General features: G+C 45.9%; 3 protein-coding genes across 4 annotated transcripts; 2 read left to right on the forward strand and 1 right to left on the reverse strand.

Annotated features, from left to right (window-relative positions):
• Positions 1-165: 165 nt before the first annotated feature.
• On the forward strand, positions 166-4,608 carry LOC147040309 (DENN domain-containing protein 11-like). The gene is made up of 9 exons (XM_085901933.1): positions 166-716; positions 1,377-1,476; positions 2,071-2,229; positions 2,416-2,572; positions 2,643-2,781; positions 2,854-2,985; positions 3,049-3,199; positions 3,264-3,332; positions 3,396-4,608. Exons 1-9 carry the CDS (start codon positions 365-367, stop codon positions 3,589-3,591), a joined length of 1,455 nt encoding a protein of 484 aa, XP_085758059.1. The 5' UTR covers positions 166-364; the 3' UTR covers positions 3,592-4,608.
• Positions 4,313-9,157, reverse strand: LOC147040310 (FYVE, RhoGEF and PH domain-containing protein 4-like). Its single transcript, XM_085901930.1, has 15 exons — positions 8,860-9,157; positions 7,781-7,900; positions 7,218-7,725; positions 6,790-7,105; positions 6,584-6,729; positions 6,367-6,523; positions 6,161-6,299; positions 6,028-6,086; positions 5,823-5,966; positions 5,589-5,761; positions 5,478-5,508; positions 5,316-5,399; positions 4,981-5,250; positions 4,699-4,833; positions 4,313-4,623 (listed from the first exon to the last, which is right to left on the reverse strand). Exons 1-15 carry the CDS (start codon positions 8,978-8,980, stop codon positions 4,414-4,416), a joined length of 2,613 nt encoding a protein of 870 aa, XP_085758056.1. The 5' UTR covers positions 8,981-9,157; the 3' UTR covers positions 4,313-4,413.
• Positions 8,627-13,755, forward strand: mapk11 (mitogen-activated protein kinase 11). 2 transcript variants are annotated; one of them, XM_085901945.1, is made up of 13 exons: positions 8,627-8,767; positions 8,846-9,749; positions 11,273-11,402; positions 11,489-11,547; positions 11,629-11,740; positions 11,938-11,967; positions 12,046-12,093; positions 12,168-12,282; positions 12,378-12,449; positions 12,719-12,798; positions 12,869-12,947; positions 13,008-13,151; positions 13,233-13,755. In XM_085901945.1, exons 2-13 carry the CDS (start codon positions 9,637-9,639, stop codon positions 13,271-13,273), a joined length of 1,023 nt encoding a protein of 340 aa, XP_085758071.1. In that variant the 5' UTR covers positions 8,627-8,767; positions 8,846-9,636; the 3' UTR covers positions 13,274-13,755. The 2 variants fall into 2 exon arrangements, with proteins under 2 accessions (XP_085758071.1, XP_085758070.1); XM_085901944.1 differs by having other exon boundaries at positions 8,630-8,767; positions 13,008-13,181; positions 13,253-13,750.
• The last annotated feature ends 312 nt before the right edge of the window (positions 13,756-14,067 follow it).

Genomic DNA, 14,067 nt, shown 5'->3' on the forward strand with positions numbered 1-14,067 from the left:
CCAGCAGTCATTTCAAGTTTAATGACAGCTAGTGTATAATTTTTTTTTAACAATTTGCACCTGACCTTTTATTAAGCACGAAAGGGAATTTTAACACTAGTTTGTTTGTGAACGCAACTCGAGCCGGAGCAAAGGAGTTGCCCCTCTCTCAACAGCATCAAATTTATGATCTCTCTTGGAGGAACATCCTCTCGGTAAGCTGCGTCTTTAATTTTGCAAAAATAAAATAAAAAAAGATGCAAGCCTTTTGCAGCATCCCAAACAAGTCGAGCATGCGGGTTTAAACCCTCTTCTTCCACGGATGGGTCTGGCGGCGCCTATCGCCTGAGACATCAGTTGCAATCCGCGGCGAGACGCAGACGGGATGGGGGAGCGGTCGGACCGAGCCCCTCTGCTGGACTGGGAGGAGGTTCCGTCCGCGGAGAAGCCCACCGGTGCTGACAACGGGGAGCGACTCTCGAGTCCCTGTAGCCCACCGGCTTCCACCGTACCGGGGCTTGGGTGGAGCGGCGCTCCGGGGGGTCCAGACGGCTGCGGCGCCCCGCCCGCGACCTCCATCACCCAGGCGGGCGTGGATGGATTGCTGCACCCCGACGCAGTGGAGCATCCCTCGGATTCAGGACCCGGGGATGTACCGCTGGAAGAACGGATGGTGACGTGGGAGGAAAAAGACCAAATCGTCTCGGTTTTTGTGGTTGCGTTCAACACCAGAACAGGTGGGACATCAAATATGCAACACACCGCTATGACGATTGCACAGACACTTCATTAGGTACACCCAAATATCTCTTAATGTTCATTTTTATGTCTTACCAATCACAACAATTCTATTTTTTGGACTATTCCTAATAATATCAATCAAAAAAAAAAAAATATGCACGGGGAGGACAATCCGTGTCTGCATGTCTCAAACAGGTGTGGCCCTGTTTTATGACCTGGCCTTGAGTTGAGGGAAAGAAAAAGAAAAAATCTGTGATTAATTAGTCATCTTAAGACTGCTACCCTCTCCGTTTTCTTCTCAGGCTTCCAGCGAAATCGTATAGCCAAGTCTGTTCACTGATCCACAGGAACAAAACATGAATAAAACAGCAGCTTCTGTGCAAAGGACAGCTGGGACACTTGATGGCGGTTGGGTGGGCTTGCATTTTGCTTTGACAGTGGGCTTAACAAGGCTTCTTTGCTCGAATAAGATTTAGTTGCATCATTTTTCATGCACTGAACTCCAAAAGTTAAATACAACTGAGTAGAACTCAAAAAATTGCATTCCTGACCTCTTATCAGTCCATCTTTACTCAACCGCCACATAACGTATTAAAGGAATCGACGACCCCCGAGGTGTCCGTGATGTTAACATGATTTATGTGTCCGTGTGGCAGGCAACATGCTTGAGTGGTGCCTGCCCAAGGATATGGACCTGGATGGAGTGGAGTTTAAAGCCATCGCCAGCGGCTCCCATAGAGTCACCACAGACTTCATGTAAGCGGCTGCCAATTGCATGTAAATATTTCATGAACAATTTGTTAGTGTTAATATTTTACAACCATTTCATTCCTATTTGATTGATTCTTCTGCATACTGTTGTCTTGTCTAGACTGTATTTTATCTAACTGGGAAAAAAAAAGCTATTGTCAAAATTACATCTGAATTAGATCAGCAAAATAGGTATTTAAAGTGTATTAATATATAAAATGATTATATATTTATTGAAGAACACAATTGAATTAATAAAAAAAATTATAAGTAAAAATAAAACAAATGCATAAAATTAGAATGCTATTTTATTTATTTTCAAACTTTCCATTGATGGACGATAATTAAAATTGGTCATAACACTTATTTTAGATGACAGTTTTAACTCATTGAATATTAAACATTTAAAAAATGAACATCTTAAACAACAGGATAAAATGCTGGATCTTCCTCTTGGCAGAATGTGCCGCCAGTCAAAAAAAAAAAAATATTTTTTTTTTTAAAGCGGCTCAGCCATCTGGCCATGTCGGCGCATCCATGATTCACAGGCTTTATCTGCCCCCCCCCCCCCCCTTCCCCCTCCCTGCCACGCACGCCCAGATACTTCCGGAAAGGCTCCTACTTCGGCCTGGCCTGCTTTGCCAACATGGCGGTGGAGAGCACGGCGGAGCGCGGCGCCAGGATGAAGTCGGTGGGCATCCTGTCGCCTTCCTACACTTTGCTCTTCCGCTACATGAGCTTCTTGGAGCACCAAGTCAGGTAACCTTCAGATTCCTCAACTCTGGCCTCCATTCACTCATGTGCCTTACTCATCCACTTTCACAAAGAGCTCCTTGTTGCTCACAAGATAGCTGACATCTCGTGGATGCTTTCTCACCCCTCCCTTTTTTCTTTTCTTTTTATGCTGACTCTGCTGTTTATTTTTTTTTTTTGCTCCTGAACCAGACTCCAGCTTCAATCCCCGGGCCACTACTCTCCCTTGGAGGCCTTCTACGAGGATAAGAGGGCACTGCTGCTCCCTAGCGGCGAGGACATCGTTTCCCTTTGCCCCATCAGTGCCTGGGGGGCCGCCATCAATCACAGCATGCACCCAGAAATGAAGGTTAAAAGTCACCACCATTTTTTTTTTTTTTTATTTCCTTTCTGGTTTTCAAGAAATTGTTTTGCGCCAGATCACCCACCCGGCTGGCTGCATGTCCCAGTTCATCCGCTTCTTCGGCGAGCAGATCATGGTGTTATGGAAGCTGGCGCTGCTCCGTCGGCGGATCCTCATTTTCTCCCCGCCCCCAGTGGGCGTGGTCTGCTACAGAGGTGCGGAGAAACTTTTTCCCGACAATTCCGACAATCTTTTTTACGGCCGCTGTCCTCCTCTCCGACGCTTAGTGTACTGCTGCTGTTGCCTGGCAAACATCTCCATCCCCGGGGTGGGCGTGGCCGTGCCCGAGTTCAGGCCTTTCTTCTACGTCAACGTGGCCGACATCAGCGCGCTGGAGAACGAGCTCTCCTACGTGGCTTGTGAGTAAAACCCGCACATCATTTCATTTCCCATGAATTAATTCAGCTATTTTTATTTTTCAGGCACTACTGAGAAGATCTTTGAGGAGAAGCGAGATCTCTACGACGTCTACGTGGACAACCAGAACGTGAAAACCTACCGAGAGGGTCTCAAGCCGTTGCTCCGCATCAGCACCGCCGATCGGGAGAAGTATCGCAAGCTCACCGAGCAGAGGTGAGGAATAAAATTTTCGGAGGAGTCTTAGTATTTATTGATTGGATGATTTTCATCGACGCAGAAAGATGCTCCTGTACTCCCAGGAGGAGAACGGGGACTGCGTGTCCAGCGAAGAAGATCTCTTTATTCTGTAAGTCCTCATGAGTCAAATATAGATCAAACTTAGCTTCTGAGCATGGCGATTTGTTTACAGGTTTTTCCTGGAGCAGAACAATCGGATTTTCCAGATCCTCAGCGAGGTGGCGGCCAGCTTGGACCCGACGCTGACGGCCGAGAACGTGAGGGCCATGGGCCTGGACCCGCACGGCGACCGGCTCTTCCTACTTCACCTGCTGGAGATCTACGGCTTTGACACGCTGCTGCTGTCAGACCAGCTCTGCTGCAGCTGAGACGGCGATCCTAGCATCGGAAATAGCCGAATCATCATTTTTTGTTTTTTTTTAATAATCTCGTAGCGTCCTGTAAATAATTTTTTTTGTCTTTTCAGTGTTGGTCTGCCGCAGGCCGAGTTGAAGCATTTATGTACAAATCAACTTATTTGTAAAACGTCAACGCTGTCATTGAACTGATTGTATTTGAAGGACGTAATGTTTTTTTTTTTTTTTTTATTTTTTAGCCAGAGCTGAGACCCAATTGAAATCTTTGGGCTAAAGTGGTGTCGGCGCAGACCTTTTTGCACGCTGCCAGCTGAGCCTCCTCATCCAACGTCCAGTTGGGGTTTGAACACTAATCAAGACAAGCACAGCTCCGCAGGGAGGAAGCTAAGTCTTTCTTTTTTTCTTTTTTTTTGCTGTCTGTCGTGGTACCTTAATTTATTCCCTCCATTGAAATGAATTTTTGCCCAAAACAAATCATAAAAACATCCACTAAAAATAGACCAAACTATTCTTGCTAATTCCATTAGCCCTTCTGTGGTATTTCCCATTTTGTGTTAGCATTAAGCTAGCATATTTTTCACAAACCTTTTTTTTCCCCAAATAGGTAGTCAAGGTACCACTATAGTTTTTTTCAGTTCAATGGCTGTGACGTTCGCTATGATAACACAGATTCGAATGAATCTACGGGGCTCAAGCAAACCTCTTAACAGTTGTCGAGACGGCCCGATTCATGTTAAAAACTATTTATTTATTTTACTGTAAACCATTTCAGAAATAAAATACCCCACCACCTGTGAGGAAAAAAGCAATTTTCCATTTGAATGTCACCTATTTCTAAACAATCATAAATTCTTCCCCGCTGGATTCGCCATCGTCCGTTTTGAGAGCGGCCAACCAGCTCCGTTTGACATCTGCGTCGTCGCAGGTGAACGTGTGGCAGCTTTTGGATTGTCTTAAATTAAAGCAGGATTGTCCTTGAAGTTCCTGAGGGGAATCTTCTACGATGCAGCCCAGTAGAGGAATACAGGAGAGAGGCTTCACATCCTGAAGGGGAGGGGAGGGGCGGGGAAGTTCACGGTAAGTCATCGTTTTGATGGTAGAAAAAAAATCGTAATTTACCTGTTGAGCAGCATACAAAGAAAGCACCAGGGGTTCCCTTTTGGTGATGACAGCAAATACCCGCTGCCACGTTTTGGGATTGTCACCATATTGCAGAAAGCCGCTTATTACGCAGGACGCTGGAAAAGTCTCTGACTGGGAAACACATTTTGGATTTTTTTAATTATTTTTTTTTTATTTAATTCCTAAAAAATATATATTTTTAAACATTATTAAGCTTGAATTCCTAAAAATGAGCATTTGTTTTAATTACTATGATGGAAATAATTGCAAGGCGCTCACCTCTGCGGTTGGCCTCTTAGTGCTCCCCCCCCTCCCTCCTCTCTGTCCCGTCAGAATGGCGTAGCAGGACTTGCACACTTTGTTCATCTTGTTGCCGTCATACGCCAGCGCCACCTTGTTATCGGAGCACTTCCAGCACACCACGCAGCCGCAGGCCCGGCAGTGATGTCGGCGTCTGGTCAGCGCGTTGAAGGGCTCCCGGCACTTCATGCACACCGTCACCTCGTTGTCGCGGATCCAACGAGGGGCGCGCCGCCCGAGCTCCTCTTCCTTAAAAAAAAACCAGAGCCTCAGCCGAGCCTCGCCTGGCGTATCGCAGGTCATCTCCCACTTACTGGTTCCTCCACATTTAGCTCCTTGGACGCCAACTTAAATGTCTCGTTTTTCTTCTGGAACACGTCGATGGCGTCCTGGATCACCTGGAGAACGCAAAGATGATTTATTTACCCCTCTGGAGGTAAAATGCCATGAAGTCAACCACTGTAGTATCCAATTACCTTTATCCACTCATCTCGGTCCTGTTCCGAGCTAGAACCAGACCAGAAGATTTAGACGTGTAACGTCACAATCAGAACAAGTATGGGTTTGGAAAAAAAACCATCTCATACTTGGCTTGTAGTTCCAGGGTTTTCTCCTTTCCCGACACCTGGAAGGTGTACAGGTGATCTTCATTGATGGTCCGCTGGACCTGCATGTCGTCCACTCCTATACGGCAGCGTACGGTGAAGCGTTGGCCCGCCAAGCTAAACTTTGGCGTGCAGCATAGCAGGAAGTTGTTGAACTGTGGAGACAAGTAATAGACTGAGATCCAAGTGGATCCCCCCCAAAAAATAGAGTCGTACCAGAAAGAGGTGGCGCTCCATTGCCGACATGTTTCTAGCGGCTAGCTTGAGCAAACGGCCTTCCCTGAGGAACTCGTTGGTGGGGTTCACCACTTCCTCCTCGCCGACCATTTCGTAGATCTCCAGCAACCTCTTGATGCTCTCCTATATGAGAACGAAAAAAAATGACCTCTGTGCTTTACATTCAAAGATGGCGGAGACTTACAGCTTTTTGGATGGCGCTGTTGGAATGGTTGGCAGCCATGGAAATTGTCTGCAGGGATTCTGTGGGGAAGCCAGATGTTCCAAACTGGTTAAAACTGATATTTGTTTGTCTCGCACCGAGTGACCGTACTCACTCTGAGCAAACTCATAGTCCGGGTTACTCGGGGGTACGTTATTGACGTAATCCTTGAGCATCATCTCATAGCGAGGGATTCTCTGAACCGGTTCCAACATGTGATGCTGTAGCGTGAGATTGCCGCACACTTCCTGACTCTACGTGGGACAATAGAACTTCAAATTATCTTCTGGGATAACACAGGACCAGATTTCTTTTTCATACTTGGATGTCTTGGATGATATTCCGGAACGCTGACGAGCGCTCAGTCCATATTCTCACCAACTCCATGGCCTGGTCGAAGTTCCTGACGTAATCGGCGTACATCCTCAGGAAGGGGGCGTGCTGCAAGAGGACGTTGCCCAAACCGGGGCGCTGGTACCTAGATGGAAAATATTGGAAAGTTTCTCTTGACCTTCACTAAACCCAGAGTAGGACCTACCAGTGTCCGATGCAGTCTTCCAGGTCGGGCAGCAGGAAATGACTATGGAAGGAGTAGATGGACGAGATGTTGGAGAAGATGTTACGGACCACGTCAGCCGGAAAGGAGCCTCGTCCGGCTTCGTCGGTCAATCGAAGACAGAAAACCTGCAAGTATATTCGGTGGACGTTGTGGCTCAAGACCAAGACCACATCCTCCAAACTGACCTGGTCCAGGAGATGAAGGCGAGCCACGTAGGCTCTCTCTGTGTGAAGCAGTTCCGTGACAATATTGAACAGCTTCTGCTCCTTGTTGTCCTCCTTAAGCTCCTCTGTCTTCTTCTCAACGCTCTCTTCACACTGCTTGTCTTCAGTCCATTTGCAAGAGAACTTTGATCCCACCTTGATCTTGGCGCCTTTTTCGGTATGGTCGGCTTGTCGGTTCGGAATGACTTGGTCATCGGTGCCATTGATTCTCTGGTCTTTGATGATGATAGCGGGCCTATCGCTTGAGGGAGAACGTTCTGATGTATCCGACGGAGTTCTGTAAAAATAAATCTGGAGTCACTGAAGGGACTTTTAACAAAAACCGCAATGGTTGATTGGTAGCTAAGGAAAGAACAAACAAAGCTAAGGTCAAAAGTCAAAAATCCAACCTTTCATCCAAGTACACAATGAGGTTGGGCACACTCAAAGACTTTCCCGTGCTCTTCTCTTGTCTGTCAGTCTTCACGCTTGGGATTCGGTTCAATCCCAGCCAGGATTTTGAGTTACTCGCAGGGGTGGAGCTGCCCGTCATTCCCTGAACGGGGCTAGGGGTCTTTAGTAGTCCCATGAGAGGGCTTCGGTTTCTCGGGGTCAATTTAGCCGGACTGTGGCCTCCCTCCTTAAACGGGCTGCAGTTGTGGATGCCTCTCTTGCCAGGACTCGGGGACCCCAACGCCGGACTGGTGGCGAATTTGGGGATCTTTTGAGAAGGGGACAACTTGATAAGGCTTGTCCACGGCTCACTGAGAAAACTCGGTCCGGCTTTGCTAGGACTTGGGGACATGTGATAGCAAGTCACTTGGATTGGAGTCTTGTTTTCATTCAAAGGCTCCGGAGAGGGCTTGGATGACGGTCCGGTCCTCATCGGAGTCTGGAGGTGCGCCGGTTTTGGAGGTACTACGAGGACAAACTTATCAGAATCGATTGACCATCAAAGCAAACTTGAGCTCACCTTGTGGTTTGAAGGGTGTTCTCTTGGACGGGCTGGTTCCATCTTCGTGTTTGGAATTGGCCGCTGATCCGCAAGCGTTGTCGCAAGAACCTCCGCAGCTGTACACGCCGCTGCTTACCTCTGAAATCGTAATGAGCGCTACACGTTAGCACAGCTCCAATGTTGACCATTCGGAAACTTTGACCCCGAGTCTGATTGGATTTTGTTTTCAAATCAATTTAAAACAGTGAGTCAAATTTCTTAATGACTAAATTGAAAAGTTCCATTTAATTAACACGCAAAGAAATCTGCACCGATTTGCGATGATGTTCTTACCGTACATTAACTTCAGGGGCAAATATTCCACAACGTGAAGAGTTTGTAGCTCACTACAGAAGTGATCTGCGGGTCTCACGAGCGTCACACTTCTGCTTTCTCACTTCTGCGTTGTCTCATTTATGTACTGATTTAAACATGTCAGCATATACGACCGGCGTCCTTTATTTTGCTCAAGATAAATATTTTTCGATTACACTTGGAATTCATTTCCAGTCTGAATTTTAATGACGTTTGTCATTTATATAAAGAAGAATAGGAAGAAGGGATCCTTGGCACTGTTGACTCTATATTCTCTCAGTACCATTAGGGCAAGAATTAATCGTGGGGGGGGGGCTAAAACAAACCCTTCAGCAGAGGAACACTGGGCCTTTTGTGTGTGATTGCCAAACAAAAAGCAGCAAAAAGAGCAAAGTCCAGGCTGAATCAGGGGAAAGAGATTTGCCAAGGCGATAATCCAACAAGCGCCAATTAACACAATTCACAATGCACGTATGCGCTAAGAACACATGACGTCATTGTTAGCGAGTTGACGTAATATGAGCAGTAGTTTGAGTCAATTAAAACACGCCTGACGTATTATTAGTATTTTTTTTAAAATCTGACAAACATAACATTTTATGTTAATACCCAGTGTGTTCATTTGGCTTTATAACTCTGAAGGATAATGAAGTAAGTTACTTTATTTATTTTTTTCCCCCCGTGAAAGTAATTTACGTGGGAATTTTATTTAAAAAGGTGTGTTTTTAGTGAGTGCAGCTCACCTGTGTGACAATCCGGGGCATCGCCTTTCGCCTTGCGTCGGAGCGCCACGCGTCTGAATTCCTCCACGCTGCGGCTGCTGGTGTTCAGCGTCAAACTATTCCTCTTCTTCAGGTCAAACATGGTCAAAGTGTCTCAACTCGCTGTGCAAAAAAAAAAAAAAAAAGGTTTCATCAATATGGATGTGTGAGAGGAGGTCCAAAAGTTGATGCGTCCGGTGAGACGAATGTGTGCCAGGTGGTGCAGCGGAGCTGCTGTAGTTAATTATGGAGAGGCGGAGGACTCCATTTGCTCGATGCTATACTGCGATGCGCCTTATAGATGGCGCCAGATTGCCAATTCTCAATTCAACGTTAATTCAATTGATTTTTCCGCAGTTTATTTGGATTAACTATCGTGTTATTTATGAATGTCGGTAATTGTATTTTTGTAAGTTAAAAAAAAAAAGAACAACTCCAGGTTTTTAGGTTTCATTGCCTTTTTAACATTTTAACGTTTGTTTATATACTTTAAGAATTCTTTTGCTCACAATCTAAATAAAAAGAAACAATGTGTAGTTTTATTTGTACTACCTTTCACCGGCAGATGGCGGAAAAGGGTTTAAAAAAAATCGAAAGGAATGAGAGGGGCGGGGCAAACGGGCCACCAGTGTGGCCGGTGTGCATCGTCACAATCAGTTCGGCTCGGAGAGCGAACGGCACCCCGAACAACCGGTCTCACTTTCCCTTCTCCATTCTTCCCTTTCCCCTTTTATTCCATTGCCTTGTCAGCGACCAAAGATGTCAGCCAGGCCGGGATTCTACCGACAGGAACTGAATAAGACAGTGTGGGAGGTGCCGGAGAGATACCAGAACCTTACGCCAGTTGGATCCGGAGCATACGGTTCGGTGTGGTGAGTATTCGTGTGTGCATGGGCGAGGCTGCAGCCCACAGATGCTGTGCCATTCAAATGAAGCGTTTTTGTTCTTTTTAATCAAATCAGATAATTATTTCCACAACAAAAAAAGTCATATAATCCAAATTTTGTTTACCACCGTTGTAGTAATTCACCCTCTTGGATGATGCATTAAAATCTCTTGAGTTGGATGTCACGGTTGCTATGACAATATGATCATCTATTAAATTCCTATTGAGACAAAATGGCAGATTTCAATTTGCGACCAATGTGTGCCAAGTGGCGTGGCAGAGCTGAGACCAAATTGGGGAGGTTACATAAAGAATGTGGCGGGATGACTCTGTAGTTTCTTTCAAATGCACAACAAAAATACTCCAAATGTATCTTTTTAAAAGTGACTTACTCATAAAAGTAGTTTTTTTGGCGACTATTGCAGTATTTTGATTGAATCACAGTTACTTTTGGGGGGTTATTTTTTTGGCAATGTGTGGTTCAAAATTCTCCTGATAGCTTAGTAACATTCAACTTATTTAAAAAAAAAATATATATATATATATATATATTGTCCCTTATCAAGTGTAATTTGACAGGTTTCATTTTAAATCCTGTGTGCGATGGTGTGACACGATTGGGACTTCCTCTGTTGTGAAACCGATTTACTTTCTGTTCTTTCGCAACACCATTTCCTCACCTTTAAAAACTTCTTATTTGCGTCAGTGTATTTAAGCTAAAATATAGTTTGTTATTTTACTTGTCTTTGTTTTTTTTAATTTTTGTTTCCTGCCTGCTTGTTGGTTTTCTTTCATCTATATGTGTCAGCCAATCACCTCGTTCCTTCGCCTTGGGCCCGCCCACTTGTTTTCTTAGTAATTTATCATAGTTTTTATCAGCTCGTATTTAATCATTATAATTATTTTGCTTTGTAAATTTCTTAAATGATATAAAACACTCCAAAGACATTCCTCTCCAGGGCTCCGCTTTGCAATTTGCATGAATTCGGGGAGGGGGGGGTGGTGACTTTTGTATGCATCTATTTTACTCAGTTGGGTTTCATGGGAAACCCTCTTGAGACCGAAGCCCGGGCTCATATTCTTCTCCATTGTAGCATAGCTGAGCTATCCATACGCCATCGATTGGGATGATCAAGTTTCAATTTCATCTGGGCCACGACAATCACGTTTCTCATTTTGACAAATCGCCAAAGTTCCATTTTTTAAATTTTTATTTTACCAGTTCGAGGCTATTATTTACGGTTACGTATCAAAGATAAATAGATTTGATTTCAAATCGTGATATCCATCGCTGAATAAACAAGATACATGAGAGCTTAGCTACTCCGTGGACGGAAAATGGCATCACGGCGGAGACATGGCATGTGTGAGCTTCATGTCGGAAGATTGGCTGAAATCCGCCGGGGAGGGGTGAGGAGGTGCTGGGGGGGGGGTGTCAGTGCAGTCAGGCAATGAGGACTGGAGACCAGCAAAAGGTCTAACCTAGTAAATCTCAATTCCCCTTTCCAGTTCGGCCTACGACGTGATCCTGCGGCAGAAGGTGGCGGTGAAGAAGCTGTCGCGGCCTTTCCAGTCGCTAGTCCACAGTCGCCGCTCATACCGGGAACTCCGGCTCCTCAAGCACATGAAACATGAGAATGTTGGTGCATCCTGAATGCAGTCCGCCTCGCCTCGCCTCACCTCGCCTCGCCCGCTTACGGATCCCAAATGTTCCGTCTCGTTTAGGTCATCGGCCTGCTGGATGTCTTCACTCCCGCTGCAGCGTTGGAAGACTTCAATGAACTGTGAGTCTTGAAATGGAATTGTTGTTATGTCGTCATCTAAATAACTTTGTGTATTTTTTTATTTATTTTTTTTCTCCTCAGCTATCTGGTGACTAACCTGATGGGCGCCGACCTCAATAACATTGTCAAATTTCAAAGGTTGTCCGACGAGCACGTCCAGTTTTTGATTTACCAGCTCCTGCGTGGTCTTAAGGTGTGTTCCTGTTCCTGTATCATTCTAAACTAAATCTCCTTAAAATAGACGTCTCCAGCTGTTCAGCGTTACTATGGAGACGGGCGAAAGCAGCCTCCGTGGGTAGGGGTGGGGGTGGGGGGTCGTATATATGACCAAGTGCACCGCTGACCTTTGTCCTGTCATTTATCTCCTCACGCATGGCGGTGTCCATCCAGTACATCCATTCAGCGGGATTGATTCACAGAGTGAGCGCCTCCACTCCACTTCCTGTCCGGTCGGCCATCCACTCTGAAATTTAACGCTACTACTTTCCCTATCCGCAGGACCTCAAGCCAAGTAACGTGGCGGTGAATGAAGACTGCGAGCTGAGGGTAAGCGCTCACGTCTTGACGTGGTTTGAATGAGGTCACCCCAATACCCCCCCCCCCCCCCCCCCCCCCGGCAGATCCTCGACTTTGGCCTGGCCCGGCAAACGGACGACGAGATGACGGGCTACGTGGCGACTCGTTGGTATCGGGCGCCGGAAATCATGCTGAACTGGATGCACTACAATCAAAATGGTTCATTTTATTTGAGTTTTCCTTTTTATTTATTGATTTATTGATTTATGATGAGTCATCATGACTTTTTATTGATTGACGTGTGCTCTTCACAGTTGATATTTGGTCCGTTGGATGCATTATGGGAGAGCTGCTGAAGGGAAAAGTGCTTTTTCCCGGCACGGACTGTATCCTTTATCAAGCGTGGAAAGAGGCCGCAGCCTTATTTTATTTTCCTTCTCCCCACCCTCCATTATCTTGGCAAAATGATCCGCCGAGGTCTTTTGGATTTGCATGACAATCTCTCTTTTTTTTTTTTTCCCCTTCCCCGAAGGCCAGCACAGAATAGGAGCCGAATGAATGGGAGCGGTCACAAAAGGCGATCCGACTAGCTCGTTTGTTGTGTCCTAAAACCAATTGAATTAGCTGATCTCTCTTTAACCCCTCCCTGCTTAAGACATCGACCAGCTGAAGAGAATCATGGAGATGGTCGGGACGCCGACTCCGGACCTCTTGGAAAAGATCTGCTCTGAACATGTGAGCTGTGACATCACTTTTGATCCAAAATGTATTTTTGATGTCATTGAGAATAATTCCATGTGCGCAGGCACAGAAGTACATCCAGTCTCTGCCTTTTATGCCTCAGCAAGACCTGGAGAAGATCTTCCGGGGAGCAAATCCATTAGGTGAGTACATCGTGCGGACATTCGTATGATCCGGTACCACGTTTAGTTTTTTTTGTGTAGCGGTCGATCTGCTGAAGCGCATGCTGGTCCTGGACTGCGATGGCAGGATCTCAGCCAGCGAGGCTCTGGCCCACCCTTATTTCTCGCAGTACCACGACCCGGACGACGAACCCGAAGCGCCGCCTTATGACCAAACCCTCGAGAGTAAAGACCGCACTCTGGAAGAATGGAAAGGTGAGGTTCCACCGGGAACGTATCCAAGCACCCTATTGTTTTTCTGATCAGATGCGCCCTCTTGTGGACAGAGTTGGTGTTTACAGAGGTGAACGGCTTCAAAGCCTCGGCCGGCAAGTCCGGCAGCCTTCAGGTGGAGCAGTGAACACAGACTCAAGGAGTCGGCACGTTTCACAATTACAGGGAAAGATTTAAGGTCAAAAGTTGCTGGCTGTTGTGTTTCCCTTTCCGCGAGAACGAAAGAGGAACAACACGGCTCTCGATGGTGAGTCATACGAGAAAGCGACTTTGGAACGAGACGTAAGACACGCTAGGATTTCCAAAGAGAGAGCACGACAGCATCTGGCTCCTCATTGTTGCGAGGGGGGGGAGAAACAAAAAAAAAAAAAAACAGCTTAGCATTTAGCCCGCATACTGCATGAAGGTACCTTAACGGGAACGTATCGCTTGATATATGCCGAGAGGTCCGTTTACAGTGAAGTCCCAATTTCTGTAAAATGCACAACGATTCATTTCCAGAGCCTGCACAATTCTTACCATGAAATTCCTTACATTATCAGTTTTTGAGGAATGCAAAGGGAAGGGGGGGGGGGGGGGGGGGAATGTGAACCTTGACCTTGTAGAATGTCAGGGTGAAGGTTTTAATCTTCGAATGTTGGATATTTCTACTTGTTTGAATGTAAAAAATGTATCAAAGTAATGTCGCGGTGGCTTCTGGATCGCCGGTGGAGACGTTCACAGGTAGCATGGAATGTTTTTTGTTTTTTTTGGGGGAGGGGGGGCAGTTTTAATTTTATGTTCTGTATTTCGGTTATGAACACTTTGTACGACCTAAGGTATGTTTTAATTGTCAGACCCATTTAAATTTTGACGTCATGAATGAAGG

This window comes from Syngnathus leptorhynchus, chromosome 21 (genome assembly GCF_054491065.1).
Source record: "Syngnathus leptorhynchus isolate UIUO chromosome 21, UIUO_Slep, whole genome shotgun sequence".
Lineage (NCBI taxonomy): Eukaryota > Metazoa > Chordata > Actinopteri > Syngnathiformes > Syngnathidae > Syngnathus > Syngnathus leptorhynchus.

Bases quoted from the DNA above. Each gene is read 5' to 3' on its own strand.
- LOC147040309 (XM_085901933.1), top strand. From the start codon at position 365: ATGGGGGAGCGGTCGGACCGAGCCCCTCTGCTGGACTGGGAGGAGGTT. The intron at 717-1,376 runs GTGGGACATCAA...TCCGTGTGGCAG, and splicing joins TGCGTTCAACACCAGAACAG to GCAACATGCTTGAGTGGTGC. The intron at 2,782-2,853 runs GTGCGGAGAAAC...TCCGACGCTTAG, and splicing joins GGGCGTGGTCTGCTACAGAG to TGTACTGCTGCTGTTGCCTG.
- LOC147040310 (XM_085901930.1), bottom strand. From the start codon at position 8,980: ATGTTTGACCTGAAGAAGAGGAATAGTTTGACGCTGAACACCAGCAGC. The intron at 7,726-7,780 runs GTGAGCTCAAGT...TTGTCCTCGTAG, and splicing joins AACACCCTTCAAACCACAAG to TACCTCCAAAACCGGCGCAC. The intron at 5,762-5,822 runs GTACGACTCTAT...TTGTCTCCACAG, and splicing joins TGGAGCGCCACCTCTTTCTG to TTCAACAACTTCCTGCTATG.
- mapk11 (XM_085901944.1), top strand. From the start codon at position 9,637: ATGTCAGCCAGGCCGGGATTCTACCGACAGGAACTGAATAAGACAGTG. The intron at 11,403-11,488 runs GTTGGTGCATCC...CGTCTCGTTTAG, and splicing joins AGCACATGAAACATGAGAAT to GTCATCGGCCTGCTGGATGT. The intron at 11,548-11,628 runs GTGAGTCTTGAA...TTTTCTCCTCAG, and splicing joins TTGGAAGACTTCAATGAACT to CTATCTGGTGACTAACCTGA.